The 25,956-nt window shown below is 39.7% G+C and overlaps 1 protein-coding gene across 1 annotated transcript in view; it reads right to left on the bottom strand.

Annotated features, from left to right (window-relative positions):
• LOC140468888 (protein unc-13 homolog C-like) overlaps positions 1–25,956 on the bottom strand; it is a 587,121-nt gene that overhangs the window by 425,986 nt on the left and 135,179 nt on the right. The window contains exon 11 of the mRNA XM_072564959.1: positions 17,202–17,265. Coding sequence (XP_072421060.1) covers positions 17,202–17,265 — 64 coding nt within the window. The remainder of the gene's footprint in view (positions 1–17,201; positions 17,266–25,956) is intronic.

The raw sequence follows: 25,956 nt of genomic DNA, 5'->3' as shown, positions 1-25,956 counted from the left end.
TTGGTGTGTGTATGTCATCTGCCTTCTAGGCACTGGACATCACACCCACTTGCAAGTGTGAAATAAATGACACTACTGATTCAGATCTTGTCTCGGACTGAACTTATTGAAGTGAGTGAGCTTTGTTTCTCACAGCAGGATGTCATCATTGCTAAAATCAAGAAGGAACCGGGAGAGACAGCTTTAACCCATCCTTGAGATCTGCACCTTATCATCTTTGGAATTTAGTTTTCCAGGTTATATAATTCTCCGACCCACGCTATCTGCATCACATCATCTGTATTTTGTCATGACTCTGAATGAGAGGGGGCAATCATTTGGGGTTTTAAACATGCATAGTTTAAGTTGCGTAGTAGATTAGTAATCCTTTCATTTCACTGCCATTTGTTAAGTGTGCTACAATAAAGACACTCAAATACAAGCAAAATACTGTGGATGTTGAAAGTCTGAAACAAACATGGAAAATTCTGGAGAACCTCCAAAGAGTCATATCGGACACGAAACGTTAACTGTTTCTCTTTCCACTGGTGCTGCCAGACCGGCTGAGTTTCTCCAGTACTTTCTATGTTTGCTATCACTGATGAAACTAATGTGAATTGTTTTTGCTCTTGATAGTGGTCCATCAGGAAAAATGGTCATCCTGCTGGTTTCCTTGGGATTTGGGAACAGTGAGGCACTGTCATCAGTGCAGTGCTCCGAGCTAATACAGGACAAAATCATTTAAAACCTATATCCTCTTATACTTGATCCATTTCACAGTGGGAAACGTTTCTCCTTGCTTTCTCATTTCAGGCCATTCACGATTTTTCAAACTTCAATATAATGTCCTTTTAGCCTTCTCCTCCCAATGGAAAACAGTCTCAACTTCTTCAGTCTACCTTCACAGGGTTGGAGTTTCTCAACCCTGTAACAACTCTCACAAACCTCAAGCACAATGCGTGCATATCCTTTCTGAAGTGTGGCACTCAGAACTGGATATAATACTCCAGATGACTAATCTAAATAGTGCCTTACATAAGTTCAACATGCTATCCCTGCTGTTGTGTTTTATGCCATTATTAAGAAAGCCTACTTTAAGGTGTTTTAGTTAATAAAGTTGAAAGGAGGCTGGATGCCAGGCAGCATTCCCTTGCATTTGCTTACCAGCTGTAAGGAATTCTGAGGACCATGCATGACAGTGAGCTCTGAGTCACATTGATGCTGATTACCGTGTGCGGAACATCGGAGCAGCTGTACGTACACAACTCAGAAGGATTGTGACAGAGGTCAAGGTGGCAATCTAAGTGATGCAATATTTAGGATTGGTGGTGGAAGCTGGGTCAGGCAGGGAGTGTCGGGTCCAGTGGGGGTTGGTTCTGGGGTGTGGAGTTTTGTCTCAGTCTGGGTCCAGCATCAGGGACTGTCAGATTAGGTCAGGTCTGGCAGAGGGACAACTGAGTGTTACCTCAGGATCCGGGGCATGCAAATGGTGGTGTAGTTCAGTATGAGTGTTAAAACGGGGTCAGCTTTGTCTAACTTTACCTGAGTAAATACTTCACTTAAATTTCTTTGGAACTCTCTGATATTACCAATTTAAATGGAAACTTTTGGGGGGATTCCAGGATAGCGAAGTTGACCGGCGAAAAATTCATTTTCCCAGGCGATTCCTTCAAGATTCAGCAGGGACCCCATGGGCAACTCCCGTCTAGGCTGGAAAAACAACCAGTGGAAAATCTGGGCTAATGTTTCAGGTCGATGGTCTTTCAACAGGACAGGAAAAGTTAAAGCTGCAGTTAAGTATAGAGGTAGAGAAAGGGGTACCCTCAAGAGAAAAAGGCAAATTCTATGATAGTGTCTAAGGCAGTGGGAATGAAATGACTAAAGGAATGCGGATGCAAGGCAAAAGGTGATAGTGACAGGGAAAGTGAAGAAACAATAGATGAAGACGAAGATGGCTCACATGGAAATCACAGAACATTATTCATCTTCAGCTTCACTGGCACTGTATCTGACTGAGAATGGGGTGGAGAATTAGAAAGATGAACAAAAGAAAGAGTTATCCAATCTGCATTTAGCTCTTCTAGGCTACAGGGGACCTCATTGTGAGCAGCAAATACAAGACTAATTTGAAAGGTAGAAAATTAGATCATCATTTCTCCTGGAAGGAGTGTTTGAGCCTTCTACACCAGGAAGGGAGAAGTTAAGAGGGTACACATTGCTGCTCCTGTGCTAGCAAGCTTCCTGTTGCCTCTTGTTTTAATTCTTTATCTCAAATCCAACTCTAATCTCTATCCTATATTTCCGACACAGTTTGAGTCAATGAAGCACAACATTCCCCTGAGGAACAGCACCTCTCCCTTTCATTAGGCGCTTTATAGTCTTCCTAACTCAGCAAATTCAACCATTTTCAGATCATAATCTCCAGCCCCCCTATTTTTTTCTGGACAATAGCTGTTATTAATGTTTCCTCTGGATTCACCTTATGTTCCTCTATCTCCTCCATTGCCATCCCTTGCACCATTTGCCTTTAGTCACTGAATTGGCCCTGCCTTCCACCCTATCATAGACCCTCCCTTTTGTTGCTCATTCCAAGTTCATGCTTCACCTGCCCCTGTATTGTTTAACATTAAATTCTCCAGGTTCTGAAGAAAAGCTTGTCCTGAAATGTTAATTCTGTTCCACTTCACAGATGTTGCTATATTTCCAGTAAAGTATTTCCGGTATTTCCTATTTCCATGGAAAAAGGTCATGCTACCTCTCCAAAAGGAGATCGTAATGAGGACGAGTTAAGAAACAAAACTTGAGTCTAAAGAAGATTCAGATGGAAATCACAAAATCGTGAAAAATTGATGTCTGCAAAAAAAGGGAATTTATTGAAGAAAATTATTACCTTTTTTTTTACTAGCGGCATATAAATTTTCTAAAAGTTCATATCAGGAGAAGTTTGATCTCGCTCGCAATCATTTGAATCATTTCCAAGCTGCTGCAGCATAAAAACTTGGAAAGGTATTATCAATCAATGGGCTCCACATGAACCAGCAGATTAATTTTCTATTGAGGTAAGTATTCAATTTTGAATGTTTCTGAATTAATACTGTAATGAAGATATGCTATGTGAATTATTAATTCATAATATCCTCAGCTGAACACATATACATCCTGAACTTTTTGAAGAGAACAATTCTCAAAGTAATGGACACTAGCGACATGTGCAAGCAAAGTGTTGTGTTTGCTCAGAACACTATCTGCTTGAGTAGTGTCAGTGGGTTATGCAGCACTTTCAGAGGCAGGTCACATGACCTGGTTTGTGGGTACATGTTATTGGATTTAAGCAGAGACAATCAAAGAGAAACTGCCATTGGCAGAATAGTTTTTCTACTCTCTGCATTTTTTTCTCAAATCCCTTTTTATCAAAGCTTGAGAATCATAAAAGAACTGGAAAAGTGAAGCCTCAAGTTGAGACTTCTTATAGGAAAGATCCAAATCTACACCACTCTGTCTCCAGGAAAAGAGCATTCCACCAGCCATAACTGATCCAGGAATAAAAAACAAATCACAACTTGCATGGAAATTGACTTCGGCTGCAGACTCGCATTTGGACAATCTGTGAATATTATTTTTTTCTGATTTTTAATTGTTGCTTGGCCAAAGTTTATTCGTAGAATTCATACAGTGTGGAAACAGGTCATTTAGCCCAACAAGTCTACACTGGCCCTCCAAAGAGTAACCCACCTAAACCCATTCCCCTTCCCTATTACTCCACCTTACCCCTGACTATTGCACCTAACCTACACATCCCTGAACACAATGAGCAATTTATCATGATCAATTCACCTAACGTGCACATCTTTGGACTGTGGGATGAAACCACAGCACCCAGAGGAAACCCACGCTGATACAGGGAGAATGTACAAACTCCACACAGTCGCCCGAGGCTGGAATTGAATGCAGTTCCCTGCTGCTGTGAGGCAGATTTGCTCACCACTGAGCCACCGTGCAAAGTTCTTAATAGAAACACAGGGAGAAATCTTAAAGGGGTCTGACGGACGTGGGCCATATTGAGATTTGTGGTGGAATCAGACGGGAAATTTGTCAAGACTTCTTTCGATACTAGGAGCGTTTTGCTCTCTTTCATGCTTTTGCTGAGGGGTAAGGGGAGTTTCTTACGAGACTGCGATGAGTTGACACTAAAGGGGATTACTGCTTGTTAAACACTTTCGGTCCAAGATGGCAGCAGAGTCGGATGCCTCAGCTGGAGCTCGTCTGCTCCACATGTTCTTTGTCTTCTTTTTCTCTTTGTATTTTTTAACTTCTCTCACAGATCGGAAAGATGTTGTGAAACTTGAAAGGGTTCAGAAAAGATTTACAAGAATGTTGCCAGTGTTGGAGGATTTGAGCTATAGGGTGGGGCTGAATAGGCTGGAGCTGTTTTCCCTGGAGCATTGGAGGTTGAGGGGTGACCTTACAGAAGTTTATAAAATCATGAGGGGCATGGATAGGATAAATCGACAAGATCTTTTCCCTGGGGTGAGGGAGTTCAGAACTTGAGGGCATGGTTTAGGGTGAGAGGGGAAAGATATAAAAGGGACCTGAGGGGCAACTTTAGCGCAGAGAGTGGTGTGTGTATGGAATGAGCTGCCAGAGGAAGTGGTGGAGGCTGGTAACAATTGCAACATTTAAAAGGCATTTGGAAGGGTATATGAATAGAAAGGGTTTGGAAAGATATGGGCCGGGTGCTGGCAAATGGAATTAGATTAGGTTGGGATATCTGGTCAGCATGGCCAAGTTGGACCAAACGGTCTGTTTCCATGTCGTTCATCTCTATGATTCAATCACTCCCTCTGCAATACACGTGCAGATGCTTGGGAAATACAGATTTGCGTTCCATAACTAGCACTGGGAGGGTGCAGCAAGCACACGTTCCTAATACAGAATCCCACTGGTTCAACTTCCACAGTGTGAAGACATTTTACCAAGCTTCCCAAGATGGCACCTTTCAAACCTATGACCATGACCATCTAGAAAGACAAGAGTAGCAGATTCAAGGGAATACCCACCTCCAACAAGTTCCCCCCCAAATCAACCACTATCCTGACTTGAAAATATATTACCATTTCTTCAGTATCACTAGTTCTAAATGCTTAAGCTCCCTCCCAGCTGTATTGTGGGTCTGCCTATACCACATGGACTGTGGCAGCTCAACACCACCTTCTCAAAGGCAACTAGTGATAGGCCATATATACTAGTCTAGCCAATGATGCCCAGATCCCATGAATGAATACATCAAAACATAAGATCTCAGTCCAAAATGGTATCCTGCATCCTGAAACTGCAGTCCATTGAACCCCAGCCCAGTCAGAGGAAACATCATTCCTACATCCAGTCTGTCTAGAATTTTACAGGTTCCAGTGAGATCCCTACTATTTAATCATGCTATTGTTACACTAAAACCTCTGCTGTACTGCAGGTGATATCAGCAAATTAAGTAACTGGCTTGATCTGTTTTTGTAACTAAAGGCTAGGAGCTATATCAGTATGCTTATAGTATAAATAAGAGAAGTTAAGTTCCCTGTCAAGAGTGCACTTGTTCAAAGTTTTTAAGGCTTAATCTTTTATAAACTCTAGAACTGCTTGCCCACAGTTCTTAGTAGACAGGCAGGAGGCTGGAAGAACACAGCAAGCCAGGCAGCACCAGGAGGTGCAGAAGTCGAAGTTTCAGGTGTAACCCTTCTTCAGAATTGGTGGTGGGTGGTGGTGGGGATAGGTGAAGACAGATAAAGGGTACAACCTGGTTGGTCAATGGGAGGAATGAATCCAGTTGGTGGCAGGGAGCAATGGAAAGGAGGAGGAGGGGCAGGGAAGGGAGTCGGGGGGACGGGGAGGGAGGTTATTTGAAATTGAAGAACTCAAATGTTGAGTCCTCTGGGCTGTAGGCTGCCCAGGTGGAAGATGAGGTGTTGTTCCTCCAATTTATGCTGCGATTTATTTTGGCAATGGATGAGGCCTAGCATGGTCATGTCAGAAAAGGAGTGGTTATGGGGCAATGAAATGGGCAGTGACAGGGAGGTCTATAATTCTTGCCATGATATGGAGGTGCTGGTGTTGGAGTGAGGTAGACACCTGATGAAGGAACAGCTCTCCAAAAGCTTGTGATTTCAAATAAACCTATTAGACTATAACCTGGTGGCACGTGACTTCTGACTTTGCCTTCTGTTCAGCATTTTATTCATCTTTACTGCTTCTAGTCTAATTACTGTTGTATATTCGTTTGAGTAAGTTTTTTGCAACAGAACTAAACTTTCATTTGTTATCTTCAGGTGCATGCTGCTTCATTTCTGAAATGGAGACGTATACACTCAAATAGTTATAATTGGCGATATAGCTTTCCTTTTTTAATTAAATACTTGAGACCACGAGAAAAGTATGACAAGGAATGAATTCATCCCTGCTCACTTGGTCGTAACAATGCAAATTCATCTGTATACATTACAATTTCCATTATATCACATTTTCGTTCACTGTTTTATTAACAATATATTATGTCCATACACATTACTATAAAATTTTTTAAACACAATACCTGCAGGAGTAATTGGAGGATATCTTTTTTTCATATTGCAGTAGAAAGCACAAATTAGAAGCAGCTGTTAAATGATTCAGTCATAAAATGTAATTACTTCTTGTATTTCATTCTGTTTTCTCAAACTTCCAGAGTGTCAGAGAGAGAGAGATACACACAGGAAGCTCTTTAATCCATCCTGCCTGTGCCAGCCAGCGATTCAATTCACCCCAATCACATGCTGTTTTTCCACTGATTTGGTAAATATTTCACCATAGACTTATTCAACTCTCTTTTCAATGTCACTATTGAATGTACAGCCACCATGAGATCAAGCAATGCATTCCAGACCACAGCAACTCACTGTACACAAAAAAAACAAGTAATTCTTTTGCTGATCTCCTCTGTTTGATGATCCATTGCTTGCGGAAGCACTTTCTCCTTATTTGTTCAGCCAAAGCCTTTCAAAATGGTCAATACCATTTCAGATGCCCCTCTTAACAATCGTTACCATCCCAACTTAGTCCCACCTTCTTATAAATCTCTTCTGCATCCTATGCAATGCTTCTACCTCCTTCACAAAGTGTGCAGTCCACAAGTGAGCAGAAGTGAGAATGGCGGTAAACAACAGACAGAAGGGTCAAGGAAGCTCCAGGAACAGCCCAACCTTCATACACAATGGAGCCCAGCAGATAAGTGCAAAGGACAAGGCTGAAGTATTTTCAAAACCAGCTTCAGTGAAAAACAAATATAACTATGTTATGGGCTCTGACAAGACTGCAGCTTCAACGCTTAAGGCTTGTACTTTAGAAATAAGTATGCCTGTATTAAGCAACTCAATATACCTACATGGCAGGTAATTAACCAATAAAATGGTAAATTATCCAGGTTCCATCACTGAGTAGTCCTCAAACAGCATGGTGGGATTACCTTCGCTACATTGATAGCAGCAGTTCCGGAAGGTGGATCACCAACACCTTCCCCAGTGCTGCTAAAGATGGCCATCCACTGCCTCCCACATCCCACACTTTAGCATTACTTTCCTCTTCTCATACTTCATTCTTCTATGAATAAAGCTCCATGGATCCCATGTGTATCTTGGTTAACAGCCTTTTCAACTTGTGTCATCTTCAAAGATTTGTGTACGAGCACCTCTAGGTCAATTCCTTCCTGCAGCTCCATGAAAATTGCATAATTTAGTTCATATTTGCCTCTCCTTGGGAACTGGTTAGTTCAGTTGGTTGGACAGCAGGTTTTTGATGCAGAGTGATGCCAACAGCTTGGAGTAAATTCCTGTACAAACGGTGGTTACCATGGAGGTTCCACCTCCTCAACCAAGATATGGCAACCCGCAAACTGAACTCTCTACTAGATGTCTCTCTCTGATGAAAGAACAGCCCCATGGTCCTCTGAGACTACGGTGACTTTATCTTTTCACTTTCCTCTCTTCATTCTTCCTGCCAAGCTCGATCATGTCAAACTTCTTAGTGTCAAATTTCACCTGCTCTGTGTCTGCCAATTTTACCATGCTGTATCCTTCTGAAGACTATTATTGTGTCTGCTTTTAAACTACATCACTGAGTTCCGTATCATCTGGAAACTTTAAAATGATGTCCTACATACTGAATCAGCGTTACTAATACTCCTCCAAAAAAAATCTCCCCCATGTCCAAAGAAGATTGGAAGTATGTGACCAGAGCTTCAAAAAGTGTCCATTATTATATCTCTCTATTATTTAGGATGCATACAGTTTGCACCTATTTTGGGAACAACCCACTAGTAGAAAAAGCGTAAAGGGCCTTCTACAATATAGGGATCTATTTAACAGTTACATCCATCCGTAAAAACCAGCGGAAGAAGATCTTCTCATGGGGAGATAATACAGATACACTTTGCTGGATATGTTCAGGGAAATCCAGGCACAGTTGCTTAGTAAAAATGAGTGTGGAAATTGGATATTGAGAACCAACAGCTTAGCAAATGATTACATGGGTTTAAGTGTCCAGTACACTGGTATACAAATTTGCAGCAGTTTCTTTCCATATTTTATTGCAAAGTAATTCACGTTAAGTTTAGTGGATGCCACAACTGATTGGCTGTTCCAAAAACATTTACAGATCCTCAACTGAGAGAAGGAAGTGCCGATAACAGTCACGTAGAAACATTTGCAGGGACATTTAGACAATCTCCCAGTTTCCTGTCGAGATAGATGAGCCCATGGTTAACAAACAAGAGTTTGCACTGACTCTCTGGATATCTACAAGGCTACAAACAAACATGGCGATATAGAAAACTGGTGCTCACCCTCTTATCCCAAAACCTTCATTACTAATCTCAAGAATACAAACAGCCTAAAAATGTAAAAGAAAACTTGAAGTCAATGAAATCTTAGAGTTAAATAAAGTTAACTACTTTGTAGGTATTGTGGTTAGCAATAAGCCAACTGACTTATAATCTAGGAAAGTAATGACTACTTGTTGATTCAATAATTATATATTGCCTAGGCTGCCTCAAAAACTTCTTATGTTGTGTATACAGGTGACTGCATTAAAGAAACAGAGAATACTGGAAAAACTCAGCAGGTCTCAGCATTTATGAACAGAGAAACAATGTTAACGTTTCAAGTACAGTATGAAGCTTCTCCAGCGTTCTCTGCATTTGTTTCAGATTTCCAGCACCCACAGTATTTAGCTTTTATTCCAGTTTACTGAACCTACAACTGGTTGTGTTAATGATCAGCAGTTTCCGAACGAAGCTGTTTCTAGCTATGCAGGAACAAGCAGTCCAAAATCTCCCAGCATTTTAAATGAGAAACATTCATCAAGGACAACTAAAAACAATGAAGTTTTTAAACTTCATAAAAACTAATGAAGCCAAGTATTACATTCCCATATTTCATACTGGGAGAAGGGGGGGGGGGGCATACATTCACTATTTGTCTAGGATCTTAGTTATGAAATTTGAAGGATTTTACATTTAAAGTACTAGGTTATTGCAGGCAGCCTGATATTTTAGAACTGTATTAACAGCTGAGAAATGTTTTGGGTTTTTTTTGAATAACGGTTTTTGTACTGAACTGAGAAACATGTTGATTCATTGAAGGGAATAGATTGGAAGAGCTGGAATGTATAAATATTGGAAATCTCACAAGTGACCCTCCAATCTGCTCACACCTGTGGGACCGTGAGGAAGCAACCAACCCCAATCCCAGGGCAAATCTCACTCATCCAAATCACAGAATCCTTACAGTACGGAAGCAGACCCACCCCCATCCCGGTCTCTCTGTTCACTCTGTTACTTATGCAGTATGGTGCTGAACCTTTCCCTATCTGATAGGCAGCCAGCCTCTCCAACCAATATAAAACAAAGAACTGCAGACATCTGAAACACCGACAGAAGTTTCTGGAGAAACTCAGGTCCGACAGCATCCGTGGAGGGAAAGCCTCTCAATCTAGAAAGCTGCAGACAGAAAACAGAGAAAAATGTGAATCCTCTTTGTACAAGTTTCCAAATTTTAAAAAATGTTTGGAGCCACCATCCCCTCCATACCACATAGAAAATATTCCATTCAGAGGGCAGGCAAACATTACCTTAATAGTTACATGAACCGATGAATGAATGATTGTCATGTATATTTTACAGTGAAATTGAATAATATACAGTGAAAAGCTTTTACTTGGCACCATTATTTGACGCCATTTTGATAGCTTAAGAATAAAAGAAAATTGAAAGGTATAATTTAAAGAGAAGTCCATCTACACATGAGATCTGAACCACCACACCTCACTCGACCCAACTAACATCAAATTTGTCCATCCTCAGGCACCATCTTCCACTGCTGGGCCAATCCACCATCACCACTGCCAATACCAGGCACACCAATGTCAGTGACTATTGCCATGGTCAATGTAGCCAGGGTGCCCATCACGCTATTGCTTCACTAGACCCAGACAATGACAAAGTCAAGAAACCTCAGGTATCACCTTTTGTCACTGGGCCTACCGAATTTATGTTGCCAAAGCGTATGCTATTCCCACCGCGTTTCGCTCCCTCCCTCTCACTCCCCTCCACCCTCCATCCCTCCCTCTCCCCTCCGCGCTGCACTCATTCTCCCTCTCGCTCCCACAAGTCTCACTGCTGCCATTGTCGGAGGAGCCAGCTGTGCTGCTGCACCTGCTGTGGAGGCTGGGCCTGCTCTCACCATGATGAAGGTGCCGATAAGACAAGGGAAAAGGAAAAGAAAGAGCAGGAAAGACAGCAAAAGACAAAAGTAAGAGCAACAAAGAAAGTATACGGAGCCACGATTGGGAGCTCAAACCCAGCACTGCTGCTCCACTGTCACCACCTTGATCCAGAAACATTGTGACAGAACATCTGATGACAAGAGCAATTTACTAGATGAGATCGAGAGGAAAGAAATTACCACAAACTGAGAAATAATACATTATCATTAAGGAGATAGATTTTAAAAATACTTAATTTTAAATATATGGAACTTTGAATCAAATTAAGAAGCACTGATAAATTGTCAAAATGATGCTGTGCCAGATGCTCCCAATGACATCGACATTTCTTGATCCAGCTGTTCATGTGTGCGCAGATAATTAACTTTGACACAGACAACAGTTATCCAGTTTTCATCAATAATCTTCTGAGCATAATACAGTCAGATGTGCACTATGGGTGGTACCGACATGGGATGTTTAAGTACACAAGTAAATTCAGAGATTTAACTCCATTCAAAGCAGGCAACAATCTCACTCAGAAATGCAAGTCTCAACAAAAGTTCCTGAGCACTGTGTGGTTGTAACATGGAGAAACAAAAAAAGCACTGATTGTGATTGCATATTCAGCACAAGAGACCCTTCTGTACATTTATAATATTCTAAGAAATAAGGTCTTTTTTGTCGTATTAGTTTTTAAAAATGTGTTGACAGTATTCAGGTGTCACTGGTAAGGTCACTACCCACCCCTAATTACCCTTGAACTAAATGGCTTGCTCAGCCTTTTCAGCCATCACTTAAGAATCCAACAACTTTGTTGTCGGTCTGGGGTCACATTTAGGCCAGACCAGATCATTAAAGAGCTAATTGGGTCGACATGACAACTAGCAAGAGGAATATGGCACAAAGATTTCAATTCCAGATTTAATGTTTTATTTAACCACATTTAAATTCCATGAGCTGCCATGGTAGGCCCTAATGCCATACTCCAGGTTACTAGCTCAACCCCTGGATTATTAATCCCTTATCACCACAGTCTCCCCTAATCTATTGAAGGAAGTGTGATAGTATTAGAATGGTAACAATAAACGAAATCTTAAATGGCCATGCCGTTCATGGGGTTTGTACTTGCTCCTTGAAAAAGGTTGTTCAACTAGTCTCAATTCACTATTTCTTCCTTACAGCTGTACAATTTCACCCTTTGACGTGCTAACCCAATTCCCTTTTAAAGTTTGTATTTAATCTATTTCCACCACCTTTTAGGCAGTCAGTTTCACTGCCTCAGTATATTTTGGTTCCCAAACAATAAGAATACGATGACTGTCCATCGGCATTATATTAGGTAATGGTACAAAATGGCTGCATAAATACTATTTGTGTTCTTCACATGAGTAATTTCAACAAAGCTAAGGACTCTTTTCGCTTACAAAATTATTCTGAATTTCCACATAGCAATGTGCAGTGAGAATTCATTCTGTTCCTCAGAATATTCCGTTCATTTCCCATTTACAGTTTCAGATCGGTTGGGATTTCCTTCCCAATGACCTTCTTGATGTTATCACATTCTCTTTAATACATTCATCAGCAGTGCAAAGGAACCTTGCTTCCCTGTACATGATCATTTAATATTCTAATTGAGGACTACTCATCAAATTGTCATTTTCTTTGGCTGAATTCCATTCCAGCAAGATCATCTAGAAGTAGCATTTTTTGGTAACTTAATACAATATGGGTTCTCCCTCCTGAAATTAAACACTTTGAGTTAAACTTTCTCTTACTTCTCATACTATATTGTCTTATTTGATTCTCCTGATTTTATTCATTAGACTGCTGTGATGGCAAACTTCTGGAGTTCCTTTCTGTCCTGGACCTCGGCCAACTTTCTCTGAACCCAATGTGCATAATGACAAGATTGACACGTCCTTTCATTTTCTCTCACTCCCTGTGGAGAAACATCTAATCTTGGAATGGTCCTTTTACCAAGTAAATAGTGCCTTGCAGTCAGAAACTTTAAAAAGCGAGAGTTAGAGACATAGACTTGTTTCATGGCACACTTGAAATACAATGTGTTTTTTTTTTAAACCTTGGAACAGGGCCAACACTGCCAATTAATTAAAATTCACCGTATGAAATGTTGTGCTAAAGGTCCAAGCATTGGCAACACAACAGCTCAGCATTTACCATATGAACATCTGTGCTATTTTTCAAAACGTTTTTCACTTATTTTGTTCTTTTACAGTTTATAAAATGATTTACATGACTATTGGAGATGTGCAATATGAACAGCTCATGAATGAAAAATACAGTCTAATATCTAATATGAGATGCACTGAGATGCAACCAAATACATTAACATTCAGTCCTGTTTCAGAAATAAATCCATGTTTGAAGTGGATATGTATTCACTTGTGCTGATTGTGACTAGTCCAGGGCAATGTTTGAACATTCTATACTATGACTGCAGTAAGCCACCAAAGTAGAAATCAGCAGAGAGTTTCAAATTGATATGCAAAAATGGTTTGTGACAGAATTCAGATATTCATGCTGTGCTTGAGCAAGACCAAAGGCACAGATATTTTTCAGTCTGACAGGGAAAAGCACTTGCTTAGGTTTGCACAAAAATCTGGTGAATCAGAAACTCTCCAGTTGTGAGAAAGATTGAGATAGAGAAACACAGAAAGCTACATAACTAAAGCTTGAATGGTAAGAGAGAGATGGATCAATACATTATTAGTAACTGGCAGGTTGGGTCAACATTTCATAATTGGCTTTAGCTTTGTCCCTATTTTGAAGCAAAACTTGGAAAAACTACATTGCTGTATTGCAGAGAAGACACTGAATGTTTACATCATCATATTGAAACTATTTTTCAAACTGTATTGAAAGAGGGAAATAGAAATATACTCCAGATTCAAAGTTAATTTGTAACTGGTCATGAAGATTTTGCAAAAGAATTGCATTGTAATGATCAAGCTAATTTTATCTCTGAGTACGGGCATTTGCATCTTTAAATTGCCTCAGCCACAATTTGCTTTCTTCTGATTTTGTCCAAATGAAAAGACAACGTAGTCTACTATAAATTGTGAAAATGCTAGAGGGCTAAGGTTTACTCCTTTTTGAAATAATACTAGAAAATTAATATATGCATTAACCATTGTAAAATAAAGATTATTCTGTCATAAAATTATTAGAACATAACAGTTTTGTATGACAAAAATACAGAAAATAGCTTAAATATTATATTATACATAAAAAAATATTAAATAGATGTGCATTTGGAAACAGGAGCATATTATCATGCAAACTCTGTAGAACACAAAACTTCAGGTGAACATGATTGAAGTTATGATGTGTCATAACCCAAAAAAATCTTTTGCAAAAAAAACGTGTTATATTGTTGATTTCAAGAGTACAAAATGTAAATTCTCAGTCATTAGTAAGAGCTGTGAATTTGAGGAAACATCTGAGCACAGATTATTTCACACATACCACATTGTTCTAAAAGTTGTTGGACATCAACATTTCCAGACACCAGAAGCTACTTCCTTCACTAGGATGAATTAGAATTGATGGTCTTTTAATTGTACAATGAAATATAAACCTGAATTCTTGTGACAGTAAGGAACTTCCCAAATTCCTTTTAAAAATCCAGTTAAATCTCAAACCAATAAACATAACTAATTTCATGTTTTAAATGCCTCCACATTCTCTGCATTTACATCTTTTGTTTCTTAAACTAAATCTTACTTTTAATAATAAGAGAATTTTATAAAAAAACATGGCTAATCCCAAAATATGGTGTAACCTGATTGATAAAGTTCTACTACTGATAGAGATCAGCACCTGTTGTAAACATTTAAATAAAAGGATGGACATCTACTATGTGTACTTAATATGTCACCCAGCTTCACAAAATCAGTGTGTAATCCAAAAGAAAAGGAATATTCATTTGGGGAAGCTTGCTCTGTTTTTTCAGAAAAGTAAGATCACAGGCATTCTAATGTTGAAACATTGTAAGCTCTCCAGTCCAGAAACAACAAGATCAACCATGATCACATCAAATGGAGGAACAGGCTAGTGGGACTGAATTGCCCACTTTTACCCCTACTTCCTATGCTCTCCATTATAAATTTTCTTGCCTACACCTATAATAGGCCCAAATTTGTCATAGGCAATCATTTCCTTTACACATTGCTCAAGAAGTTTTTACAATCTCCCATTATATTCCTGGCTAGTCTATGCTCACATTCTCTTTTCCCTTTCTTAATTAGATTTGTGGATCTGCTTTGCTGTGTTCCAAATTACTCCCAATGCTCAGGCTTACCATTTTTCTTCTTGCATTACTAAGTTTCAACTCCTCTGATCTCTTGAAATCCTTAACTTTTTTTCTTAACCATACTTGGTTTAGCTTTAAGTGTTTGAAAAGTAAAAGAACACAGGAAACGTTTTTGCAGACGCTTTGGAGCAGAAAGAAGCACATGAAGAAAGATGCTTGAAGTGGCTTGGTGTCACTCTTCTGGCAGTCTCTCTCCATCACTGGCAAACAGAGTAGCCATATTTCAATCCTGTCTCATAATGTCTTTCATTTCCACAGCATCAGGGACTGAAACATTTACAGCAATCCTGACCTACCTCACCACAAAACCATACAACCTGCTTTCTTTAGAGTATCTAGCTCGCGTATAGCACTGAAAATCCATATTTCATATTAAGTGGTTAAATGGCTGCCACTCCAAAGATGAAAGCAAGTTACAGCAGAGGTTATGGCAAACCACAAGAATACAATTTCCAAATGCATTGCCGCAAGCATCGTATGCATCATCAGCGTAATTTTACAACAGTACATGAGAACAAAAATGTGAAAGATACTATATTTGTTAACAACTTGCTGCTTTATACTTTTTTTCCAATTTTCATATTTCAGATAAATTTTTGTATCTACAGTGTTTGATATGCTTATGCTTAGGCATTCTGATATCATTCTATAAGCTAGAATATACTGAAATATAGAAATAACTTTGTCCAAGCATTCTGGACTGGAGAGATTACAGTGTAGTTAAGCATCTACAGAGACAAAGAACATTTTGAGTCTACACTTTGGAAACGCAATTATAGATAGGACAGAAACAATTGTCTGTGACAATGCAAAGCAACAATGTATTAAGGGTAGTGTATTGGTGCAATGAGTTGAAGGTTCTACTATCTTATATCAAATAGTCAAGTCAGTACCTTAAACTATAACTTTGCTGCAGCGCCTTTCTGATCTAGAAATAGCTACTTTGAGGAAATCCTTGAAAAGGACTGCTCTGGAAGTGGCAAAGATAAAGCAGCCAGTAAACAAAAATTAAAAGTCAATCTAGATCATTTACAGACCAGAAATGACATCGGTCTGGGACAAAGTTTCCCACTCATCTTCTGAGCCAGTTAACTATGCTGAGTATAAGAGTCTAAGGACAAGAAATCATATTTTAATTCAATAGGAAATAATTAAAACTTTTAATTGACACCAGTGAGGAGAAATCTTTCTCAACTGCATGTAAAAATGTCATCTCATGAAGCATTTCTTTGTAGAATGTGTTCATAGTTTAATGACAAGGTAGCACATAATAAATTAACTAACAACGGTCCTCCATTTCAGTTTGAAAGCATCAGCAAGATCCATTATCAAACTATGTCCTCGTAATGCTAGAAATGTCACTTATTCTTTCCTATTTCACAGCATAAATATGCCAAAGCTCTCCAAAGCTTGGAATAAAATAGATTTCACAGAGGGATTTCATTTAATGTAATCATGGGATTCAGGAAAAAAAACCCAGAAACTATTTGAATTTTAAACTTATAATTTATGATACTACTCAATAGCTTAGTTTATAATTTCTAACCCACCAGCATTTATGTATTAAATAGGATGAGATTATTTCTGACAAATTGCATTGCTGGAAATCACAGATTGCTTCATTTATGTAAGAAGTCATTTTCAACTTGCCAGAGTGCAAAGCCATTACTGAGAGTCAGGCATCAGGCAACAACAAAACATGACCCAAAACAGCAGCTTTACACATAAACAGTGAACTGAAAACTGGCCCCGAGAGTACAAACTTCTATGCTGCAAAATGGGCATCAAAATTAAAGTAAAACAGTGCATTGCAGAACCAATAGCCTAGCTATTCAAACTTACCACTTAGCAATTTAAACATTTCTTCACTTTACATTCATAATTCATTTACTGGAACAGGTTGTAAAAAAAACTCAAGTTTTTCCCCTTGGGAAGCTATAATTTCCCAAGCCTATATGCTAATGAGAGTTACATATAGTCTTTATCCATTTCCATATATCACTGTTCTTGCGTTTGTGAACTGCAAGCAACTTGAACAATCCCTCGAGAAGTTCCCAATAATCATAGCAAAGCAGTTAAGAATTTCCAAAATTCACTATCTTACTTTTTCAATGACTTTTTTCCATCTTGATCTTGAAATGCTCCTCATACAGACCTCTTCTTCTTTCCTGAAAAAGACAGATTTTAATTTATTAAAATCATTTCTAATAACTTCAGAAACATGATCTAAATATTAATATTTGACAGTAATCTGATCAATCTATAAGCAACATTTATTATCACCATATTAACAATAAAATTGGTATTATTTTTGAAGAAATGTCAGCTATACATTTGATAACAACCATCTGCAAATACTTTATAGTGCCATAAGGTAAATTTTATCTTTAAAATTTTGAAATTGAAGATCAAAGAAAATTTTAAAAGCATATACCTTCCCTCTTCTAGAGCAGGAGACAGCAGTATATGACATAAGTGTGTACATTAAGGATGGTTGAAAAGTAGTTAGAAGTATCCCATTTTGGACGGTTCTTTTTACAGTCTTCTCATACAACTCTGCACATTTTTTCTGTTCAAATCACTCTCTAATTGCCTTTTCAACGCCCTGATTGAACCTGCATCCGCGCACACTCAGGCTATGCATTTGTGACCCTAACCACTTGCTGCACGGAAATGTTTTTCTTATTTTGTTCCCTTCACTAATTACTCTAAATTTGTCACACTCAAACTTTTCATGTGTCTGAACATGCTCCCCCTGTTTACTCCATCCAGATGTCTCATGATCTTCAATAGTTAAATTAGATCTCAGCCTTCAACACTTCCAAGAGAACAATCCTAACCACTCCAATTTATTGTGGAAATTCCTCATCCCTCAAAGACACTCACATAAACCTCTTCCCTAGTCTCTACAATGTCTTCACATCTTTCCTAAATCAGAATTGGATGCAATTCTCCATTTGAGGCTGAACTAGTGTCTTCTATCAATTCAACATCACTTCCTTGCTCTTGTATCTTGTATCCTATTCAATTATAACCAGCGTATTATAGGCTTAGTTAACTACTCTCTGAACCGGTCTTGCTAACATCAATGACTTAAGCATGCATACATACAGGTCCCTCTGCTTCTGCATTTTCTTTAAGAATGTACGCGTTATGTAAGGATGCAAGAGTCTAAAAGGGTTAGTGCACTGCCTGATAGGATGATGCTTGTGGACTTGTTTTGGAACAGGTTAGCACTGAAAGAGCAAGACTTACTAACTGGGTCAGTGTAACAACATCTAGTGCATCAGTGTAACTTGTACCTTGTTGTTTTATTCAATAAACTACATCTTTCCTGATGAAGGGCTTTTGCCCGAAATGTCAATTTTGCTGCTCATTGGATGCTGCCTGAACTGCTGTGCTCTTCCAGCACCACTAATCCAGTACATCTTGTGTAAGACAACTGCCTCTTCACATTAGACTGCCAAGCAGTTTTTCTCTCCTGCGCTTGACCAAATAGGCCCTGTAGATCCCTATTCTGTAAGAGAATGGTGACAGCTAATCTATCTTTTAGTAAGAGAGAGAACAGAGAGAACATATAGCATACAAACAGTGGTATGGGCAGTTCATGTAACAGTTTACTTTCTATTGTCTGTCCAGTTCACAGGCATTTCCCAGTAGTTGTCCAAATGGTGGGTGAGACTGGTATTGAGGACATTACATCTATCCCCAGTCACCCAAACTATCTGCACTTGGGAAATGGCTGTAAGGATATTAAATGCTCAATATTAATTCTACTGGCATAATATATGCTGACTCTAGCTAAGTTCTTTGGATCTACCTAAGATTCTATCATTATTAATAATCAACGAGTTCCAACATTATTCAAACAGAATAAATGACAGCAGGATAGCTGTTGGGAGACAACATGAGCAGACTCAAATGACTTAGGCAGACAAATGAACTCAGGTATAATTCCCGCAATAAACATCAAATGCAAAAATTATTGTGTGCACATTTTGATCAATGCATTAAAATATATTTTTTCGTAACTCAATAAAGAACTGCAAAATACTGTACTTTGTCATGTGTGGGTTATCTTGTACCTCACAGGATAGTGGTATTGCAAACCTTAAATCAATGTGCAATGGTATGTGTCATGGAAATGAGGAGCTTTGACAGGTTGTTCCCAGAGTGACATCCTGACACTGACTGAAGAGATGTACCACCAACTGATACAAAGGGAGTTCAGCTCAATGTTCATATTAAGTAAAGTTAATGAACTGCCTTGTAGCATGCTAGTTGTTATTTGAATGACATAATGTTGCTGATAATGATCTCTCAGCTGCCATCTACAGTGCCCAGGTTTTCCAAGAACAAAATGCAGGAAGGGGAACAGAACATGACCTGTGGTCATCTCCTACTTCACATGACCTGAGGATTTCTGCTGCTTCCACCAAAGAAGTCATCTGCACTTACAATAGGTCATCTCGACCCATTTTTCTGAAGGCTCTCAGAAATGCTCCAAGATGTGAACACAACTTAATAAGCTATAACTAACCTTTATCCTTAACCTGCACCCTCACCTTTCCAACAGTATGTCCCAGTGTAATCAGTAAAAGGAAGTGTTACATGAATGGATAACTGCCGAATGGGTCAGCGTGGGTCACAGCTGTAGTAATGGTATGTGATGATGATCTGTATTAGAGCGAAAAATATTCAAAACTATCAGATTGCAAGTACTAATGCATCTCATTTAATGTTCATGTGCCAAGAATGATTCCATAGAATCAATGAAGCCACAGCTATTCTGGAATAGTCTCATCTGGATTCCTAATCTGATAAAGGTTTCTTTTCCATCAAGGTCCTGAAGTCTATTCTGATTTCAGCAAGTTGATTCCATCATGCAACACCAGCTGCTTTATTATGTTTGTTGAGCGAATCATAATATCAGCCCATCTCATCCTTGCAATAAAAGCTATCTGCTCCAAAGGTCAGCCATTGAGCAGGCCATCAGGCTTCTGAAGGTGTGGTCCCAGTGCCTGGATTAGTCAAAGAATACTCTCGTACACTGTGATGAACTGTGGTGCTCTCCGTAGTATGACCCACTAGAGAGAAGTTGGACCTTGCAGACAGAGGAGTGGAGGAAGACAATATCTCATCAAAGAAAGCAGGGCAGCCGGAAGTGGAAGGGGAGGAGAATAGAGGAAGTTGAGGGTGAGAAAACCAAGGTGTCCTGGGTGCACAGAGAGGAGCCCACAGATAGTGCGGGGCTCAGAGTAATCCTCAGGATGCCACAAATGTGACGGGTCAACTGATTAAAGAATGTTTCAACTGAGCCCATAAGGATCAGACACTGTATGGAGACACTGAGCTGTTTGTGCTAACACTTCTAGGCAACAGTAGGACAAGAAAACCCTTACTGCCACTGAAGGGCACACGTCAGCCCAGAGGCTTTGCCATATCCACTGAGAAACTCTTGATCTCTTTCATCATCTTTTTCCTTGTTCCAGCTTAAAGAAGAGTAGTACCAAACATCTGGCTTCAAGAGGCAATATTTAAATAGACCTCAGAAAGGAAAGCAGTGCACAGGTACAGCAAATATCTCAGTGAGCCAGCATGCTGCAGAGGCCTCCAAACTCTCTGACTTCTAAACAGTGCTCCCCCTGAGCTTGGAGGAGCAGGAGCAGGAGGAGGAGGAAGAAGCCTGCCCCTTTGACTTTGCTTGCAGCCAAATACACATGATGGTCACCCTTGCTGTGGATGTGTGGCAGCTGCATCATTGATAATGTTTGGCCATCTTACTTACAAACTATCATTAACTGTCTACATTACATCTCCTCCTAACTTGTGATCGATTTTATACACTATTTACCATTATCCTATAGTATTCAGCTTGTAGGGTTACGTCTGATCATTAAACCTCTTCTGACACTAGATTCACACTGTCTTGACTACGTTTTTGCCACTGACAGTAGTAGCTAACTCTAATCGGGCTCAGTGATCAGTCTGACTGTCTTTCTCTGGGAAGACAACAAGGAACGTCCCTCCCCCTCTTCACCAGTCTCCAAGTATCACCTTAAGGCTTGTGTCTGAAAAACCAGCAGCCAACCTGCTCAGTGCTTCAGATTCTCTGGCGGGATCATGGAAACGAAGAATTCGTTTGGTGTTTTCTGTGAATCTTCACCTTCCAGTCACAGATCTCAAATGGCAACCACAGCAGTGACCACCCAGGGCCACGTGCAGGACCCAGGAATGATTTGACTTCTGTTTTCCAGCTTCACAATGAAGATTCATCCCCAGGTATCACACTGGAGACCCTAGTGCCTGTGTGACTCATTGTCATAATATTGAGAGCCAGCACTCAATAGCTTTGGATAAAACAGTAAACAGGAGTCTCGCCAAGTGAGGGAGGGAAAAAAAAGGAACGAAAGAAAGAACAAAAGAGAGGAAAAGAGATGGGGGTTAGAGAGAGAGGGGAAGACAGAAAGAGAGGGGAAAAAGGGAGGAGGGGAAGAGAGAGAGAGAGAGGAAGAGAGAGCGAGGGGAAAAGAGCAGGGCAAAGAGAGATGGGGGGAAAGAGAGAGAAAGGGTAGAGAGAGGGGAAAAGAGAGAGGAACAAAGGGAGGGATAAAAGAAGAAAGAGAGAGAGAGAGACAGCTAAGAGCGTGTTGAAAAATCAACAGTAAATGAGTCACAAAATAAATACTTATATGGATGGTAGCTTCATTTTACATAGTAATTTATCATAATAGTACTTCAAATAACCACATCCATAAAAATATAAACCTGCACTACACAAACAGAAAAACTACATTTAATGCACAGTGAATACTCTGCTAAGTCAACCCCTGACGTTTGGTCCAAAAATCCTCAGCTTTGTCAAATAGCTTGTGCTTTATTTCAGAGCAAGGTTGACAAAGAACAGTCTTGCAAAGCTTTTTCTCTTTTTTTTTCCACGTGAACAGTCAGAAATAGAGAGCCTGGGACAGGCACTCCCCTGATGAATTCAGAACCACGAGTACCGCCTGCTGAAGCAGTATCATTATTGGCACTTTTCACAAACCACCATCGATTGCAAACGTCATCCATTTCTAAGCCAACTTCCTACTTTTTGCTTTAGAACTTGGACACAAAAACTCAACTTTCACATGAGTATTAAGACAGACTCGAGCATTTTAAGACCAGAATACAGCGACACCAGAATAAATTGCCTGCAAGACCTTGCAGAAATGTCTTTCAGGTTTGTGCAGATTGCTGCTGAGAGCTAACAGATGTTTGCACTGTGTGCTATATGAAGTTATCCCACTGAAGCTGCATGAACACAAAACAAAATAACCACAAAAAAATGATGAAATTTCAAAGGCACCCAATTAAGCTCCCCATTGGTGATAATAGTTATTAGTGTCTTTAATGAAGCTACTGCAATTAGAATGCCGAAGGGAGGCAGATGAGGGGAGTTGACTAAGTTCTTTGCAAAGACACAGAAATCTGAAGGGATAAATATTGATCAAATAAGGTTAAACCTGTTTTCAAAACTCAGGCACAGTCTCCCTAACCTCCTTAACGATAGAGTCATGAACTGTACTCAACAGTATAATATCTATTGAATATAAATTTGCCAAGTATTGGAAAGTCTACAGTTTTATTGTCTTCAGAAAAACGCTTACCCCCCATAAGAATGTGCATAATGATTTTTGCAAACCCGCAAAGAGTAAAATAACATTATACCATGGGTAGGCTGCAACCAATATTATGCTGGAGGTTGGAGTTCCTCAGGTGAATATAAAAATCAGATAAGGACCAATGGAAATATGTATCTTCAAGTCAAAGTTGTTAGGCACAGAAGAAAGCCATTCAGCCTCCTGAGTTCATGTGAGCTTTGTAGAGCAAACCAATCAGCCCCATTCCCCATGCTATCCCCATTGCTCTTTCCATTAATTTCATGCAAGTGCCCATGCTTTTCCCTTTTAAAATTGTCACCATCTCTGCCTTGCACCACCCTCATATGCAGCAAGTCCCAGATTATCACTTGTTGTGTAGAAATGTTCTTTTTCACAGTCCACCTGCAATTCTTGTGCAAAACCTAAAATCTACATTCCCTCGTCCTTATTTCACCAGCTAACATGAACAGCCTTGCTTTGTCTGCTTCCACCCTGTTATAATTGTGCATACCCCTAACCTTACAGAATCAGACTGGAAACAAGAAAGAGTTTTAAAGACCTAAATGCCCGAGCAAACTTTTTCATCGTTATAATCTGCGTCATTGCTGTATATCCAACAACATTAACAAAAAATACCATGACTTTTTAAAGCAAAAGCAGGAAACATTCAAACTGTGCAACAAATCAACCTGCGTCTTTGAAGAAAGGAGGCAGTTTTGCATGGATCTTCTTTAAGAAGTGATAATTCAGCAAGCTTTTTACTAGAACTAAAAGAAAAAAAGTGAGGAAACTTTTAACTTCTACTGTATTAAGGTCACTGTCAATAAGCCCCAAATAATTCAGGAGAACTCAACTGCCAAAATCACAGGTTTAACGCCACAATCAGACAATGGAGGATATGTCTGTGCATGCGTATGGCAGATGAGATATTTAAAAGCTATATCTTTATATTTGAATTTATTTTCAAATGTACACTGAGTTTGGAAAATGACTGTTTTAAAGCAATGGACTGAGGAAAAAAATTACAGAACTTTTAAAAAGCAAGCTACTGAAATTGTGTGTGTGTGGTGTGTGGTGCGTGTGCGTGCGTGTGTGGACAGTCCGGATCTGGGGCTCTATGTACAATGTGAGTTTTGACTCGCAGCAAGTTGCTGTTTGGTTTGTTGAATTGCAACCACCTGTGGATGCCAAAGGTCATTAGCCTGACAACAACTATTTGTTTGGCTCTTGGGTAGCTAGACATGAACAATACGGTCAGGATTTGGACTGATGAAAAGGCTGATGGTATGCATCTCACTCTTGCCCCTCAAAAGGTGGGAATGAGCTGCCTTCTTGATACACTGCACTTCATGCGCTGTAGATAAACTAGGTTTCTGTACTTACTGTGGGTCTATGTTTTCTGTTCACTTGGGTCTATCCAACAGATAATTTGGGGGCTTTGCACATTTTGCTGACATACTTTAACTTTTGTGATGATTGCAAGAACAATGGAGCTTGTTTCCAGACCACTACCCTAGTGAGGTGTAACTAATAATAGAAAATGTGAACGAGCGTGAGTAGTGAACAGACAGGCACATTTCCAGATTAAATTCAATCAAGTGAGGTTAGACAACCATATCTGGCTTACAGCATTGTCCCTCATGCTGTTCCACTGCCCGGATCTCAGAGCATTACATGTCAGCACAGTGGCTCAGTGGTTAGCACTGCTGCCTCACAGCACCAGGAACCCAGGTTCAATTCCGACCTTGGGTGACTGCCTGTATGGAGTTTGTACATTCTCCCTGTGTCTGTGTGGGTTTCTTCCGGGTGTGCCGGTTTCCTCCCACAATATCCGAAGATGTGCAGGTCAGGTGAATTGGCCGTGCTAAATTGCCCATAGTGTTCAGTGCTTCATTCAGAGGGAAATGGGTCTGAGTGAGTTACTCTTCAGAGGGTAGGTGTGTACTGTTTCCACCCTGTACAGAATCTAATCTAACGTGAAAGTCAATCCGTAGGCAAGCCCATCAGTACTTGCAGGACATCAAAGCAGCTGCAAGGCCACAGAGTAGAGGGACAATTACTGGTGTATCCTACTTTTCACTAAAAGAGGGTTTTTGCCTTCCATCACAAAAAGCTGACCAGAGTTGCCTCAACACTCTACAGCGAATGTTTTAAAATATAGATCAAATGAACAATCAAACAACCCGAATAACTGAAAGCACATTTACTCCCTTCAGTTGAAATTCTCAGATACTGATGGATCACCAGGAAGAATTCATTTTTGCATTTATGTCCCTGCATTCTCCATGTGAATTCCCATGGGTTAGCCAATTTCAGTATGACTTCTCATTAATAACGAGATTCACTAATGTATTAAAAATTATGTAATGATACTAAATTATCTAATAAAAGTTACATAGAGAATAGATTGTTTATATAATTATACAAATGTTTATATAATTGTAAAATTATATAGTAGTTTCACATTTGTCATTTCACATTTCCTCTAAACTTCAAAAGGCAAGTTCATAACTTTAATGCGTAGGCATTACTAAGCTAGAAATTCAAAGCAGCAAGTCACACAATACCATTTCAAAGTCCGTTCAGTTCTTATTGTTATCCCTTACTGACTGGCATCTGTAACATTAGGAATTTGAATATGAATAATGTGAGAATATATTAGCAAACAAAGTTAACCATGTCAGCGTAGATACTCCTTAGACTAAGAAACCATCTTGGATTAGTATTTTTCACTGATGAGAAAATTAGGCTGCAGAATACATTTCGGACATTTGAACAGTACAGATTTATATCATTACTGAGCTTACTTCAGAAAGCTCAAGGAGAAATAGGAAAGTGATTATTATGTTTATGAAAAATTCTGGAATCACAGAAGTGCGGAAAGAAGTTATTCAGCCCATTGAGTCCACACAGACCCTCTGAACAGCATCCCACTGCCCTACCCTATTCCCACAACCCAGCATTTCCCATGGCTAATCCACCTAGTCTATACATCTCTGGACACCACAGACAATCCACCTAACCTTCACATCACACCAAGGTGGCACGATGGCTCAGTGGTTAGCACTGCTGCCTCACAGCACCAGGAACCCAGGTTCAATTCCGACCTTGGGTGACTGCCTGTGTAGAGTTTGCACGTTCTCCCCATGTCTGTGTGGGTTTCCTCCGGGTGCTCCAGTTTCCTCCCATATTCCCACAAGATATGCAGGCCAGATG

The sequence above is a fragment of the Chiloscyllium punctatum genome, chromosome 48 (genome assembly GCF_047496795.1).
Source record: "Chiloscyllium punctatum isolate Juve2018m chromosome 48, sChiPun1.3, whole genome shotgun sequence".
Classification (NCBI taxonomy): Eukaryota; Metazoa; Chordata; class Chondrichthyes; order Orectolobiformes; family Hemiscylliidae; genus Chiloscyllium; species Chiloscyllium punctatum.
Note: the sequence above shows the minus strand (reverse complement) of the source record. Positions and strands in the feature narration are given on the sequence as shown.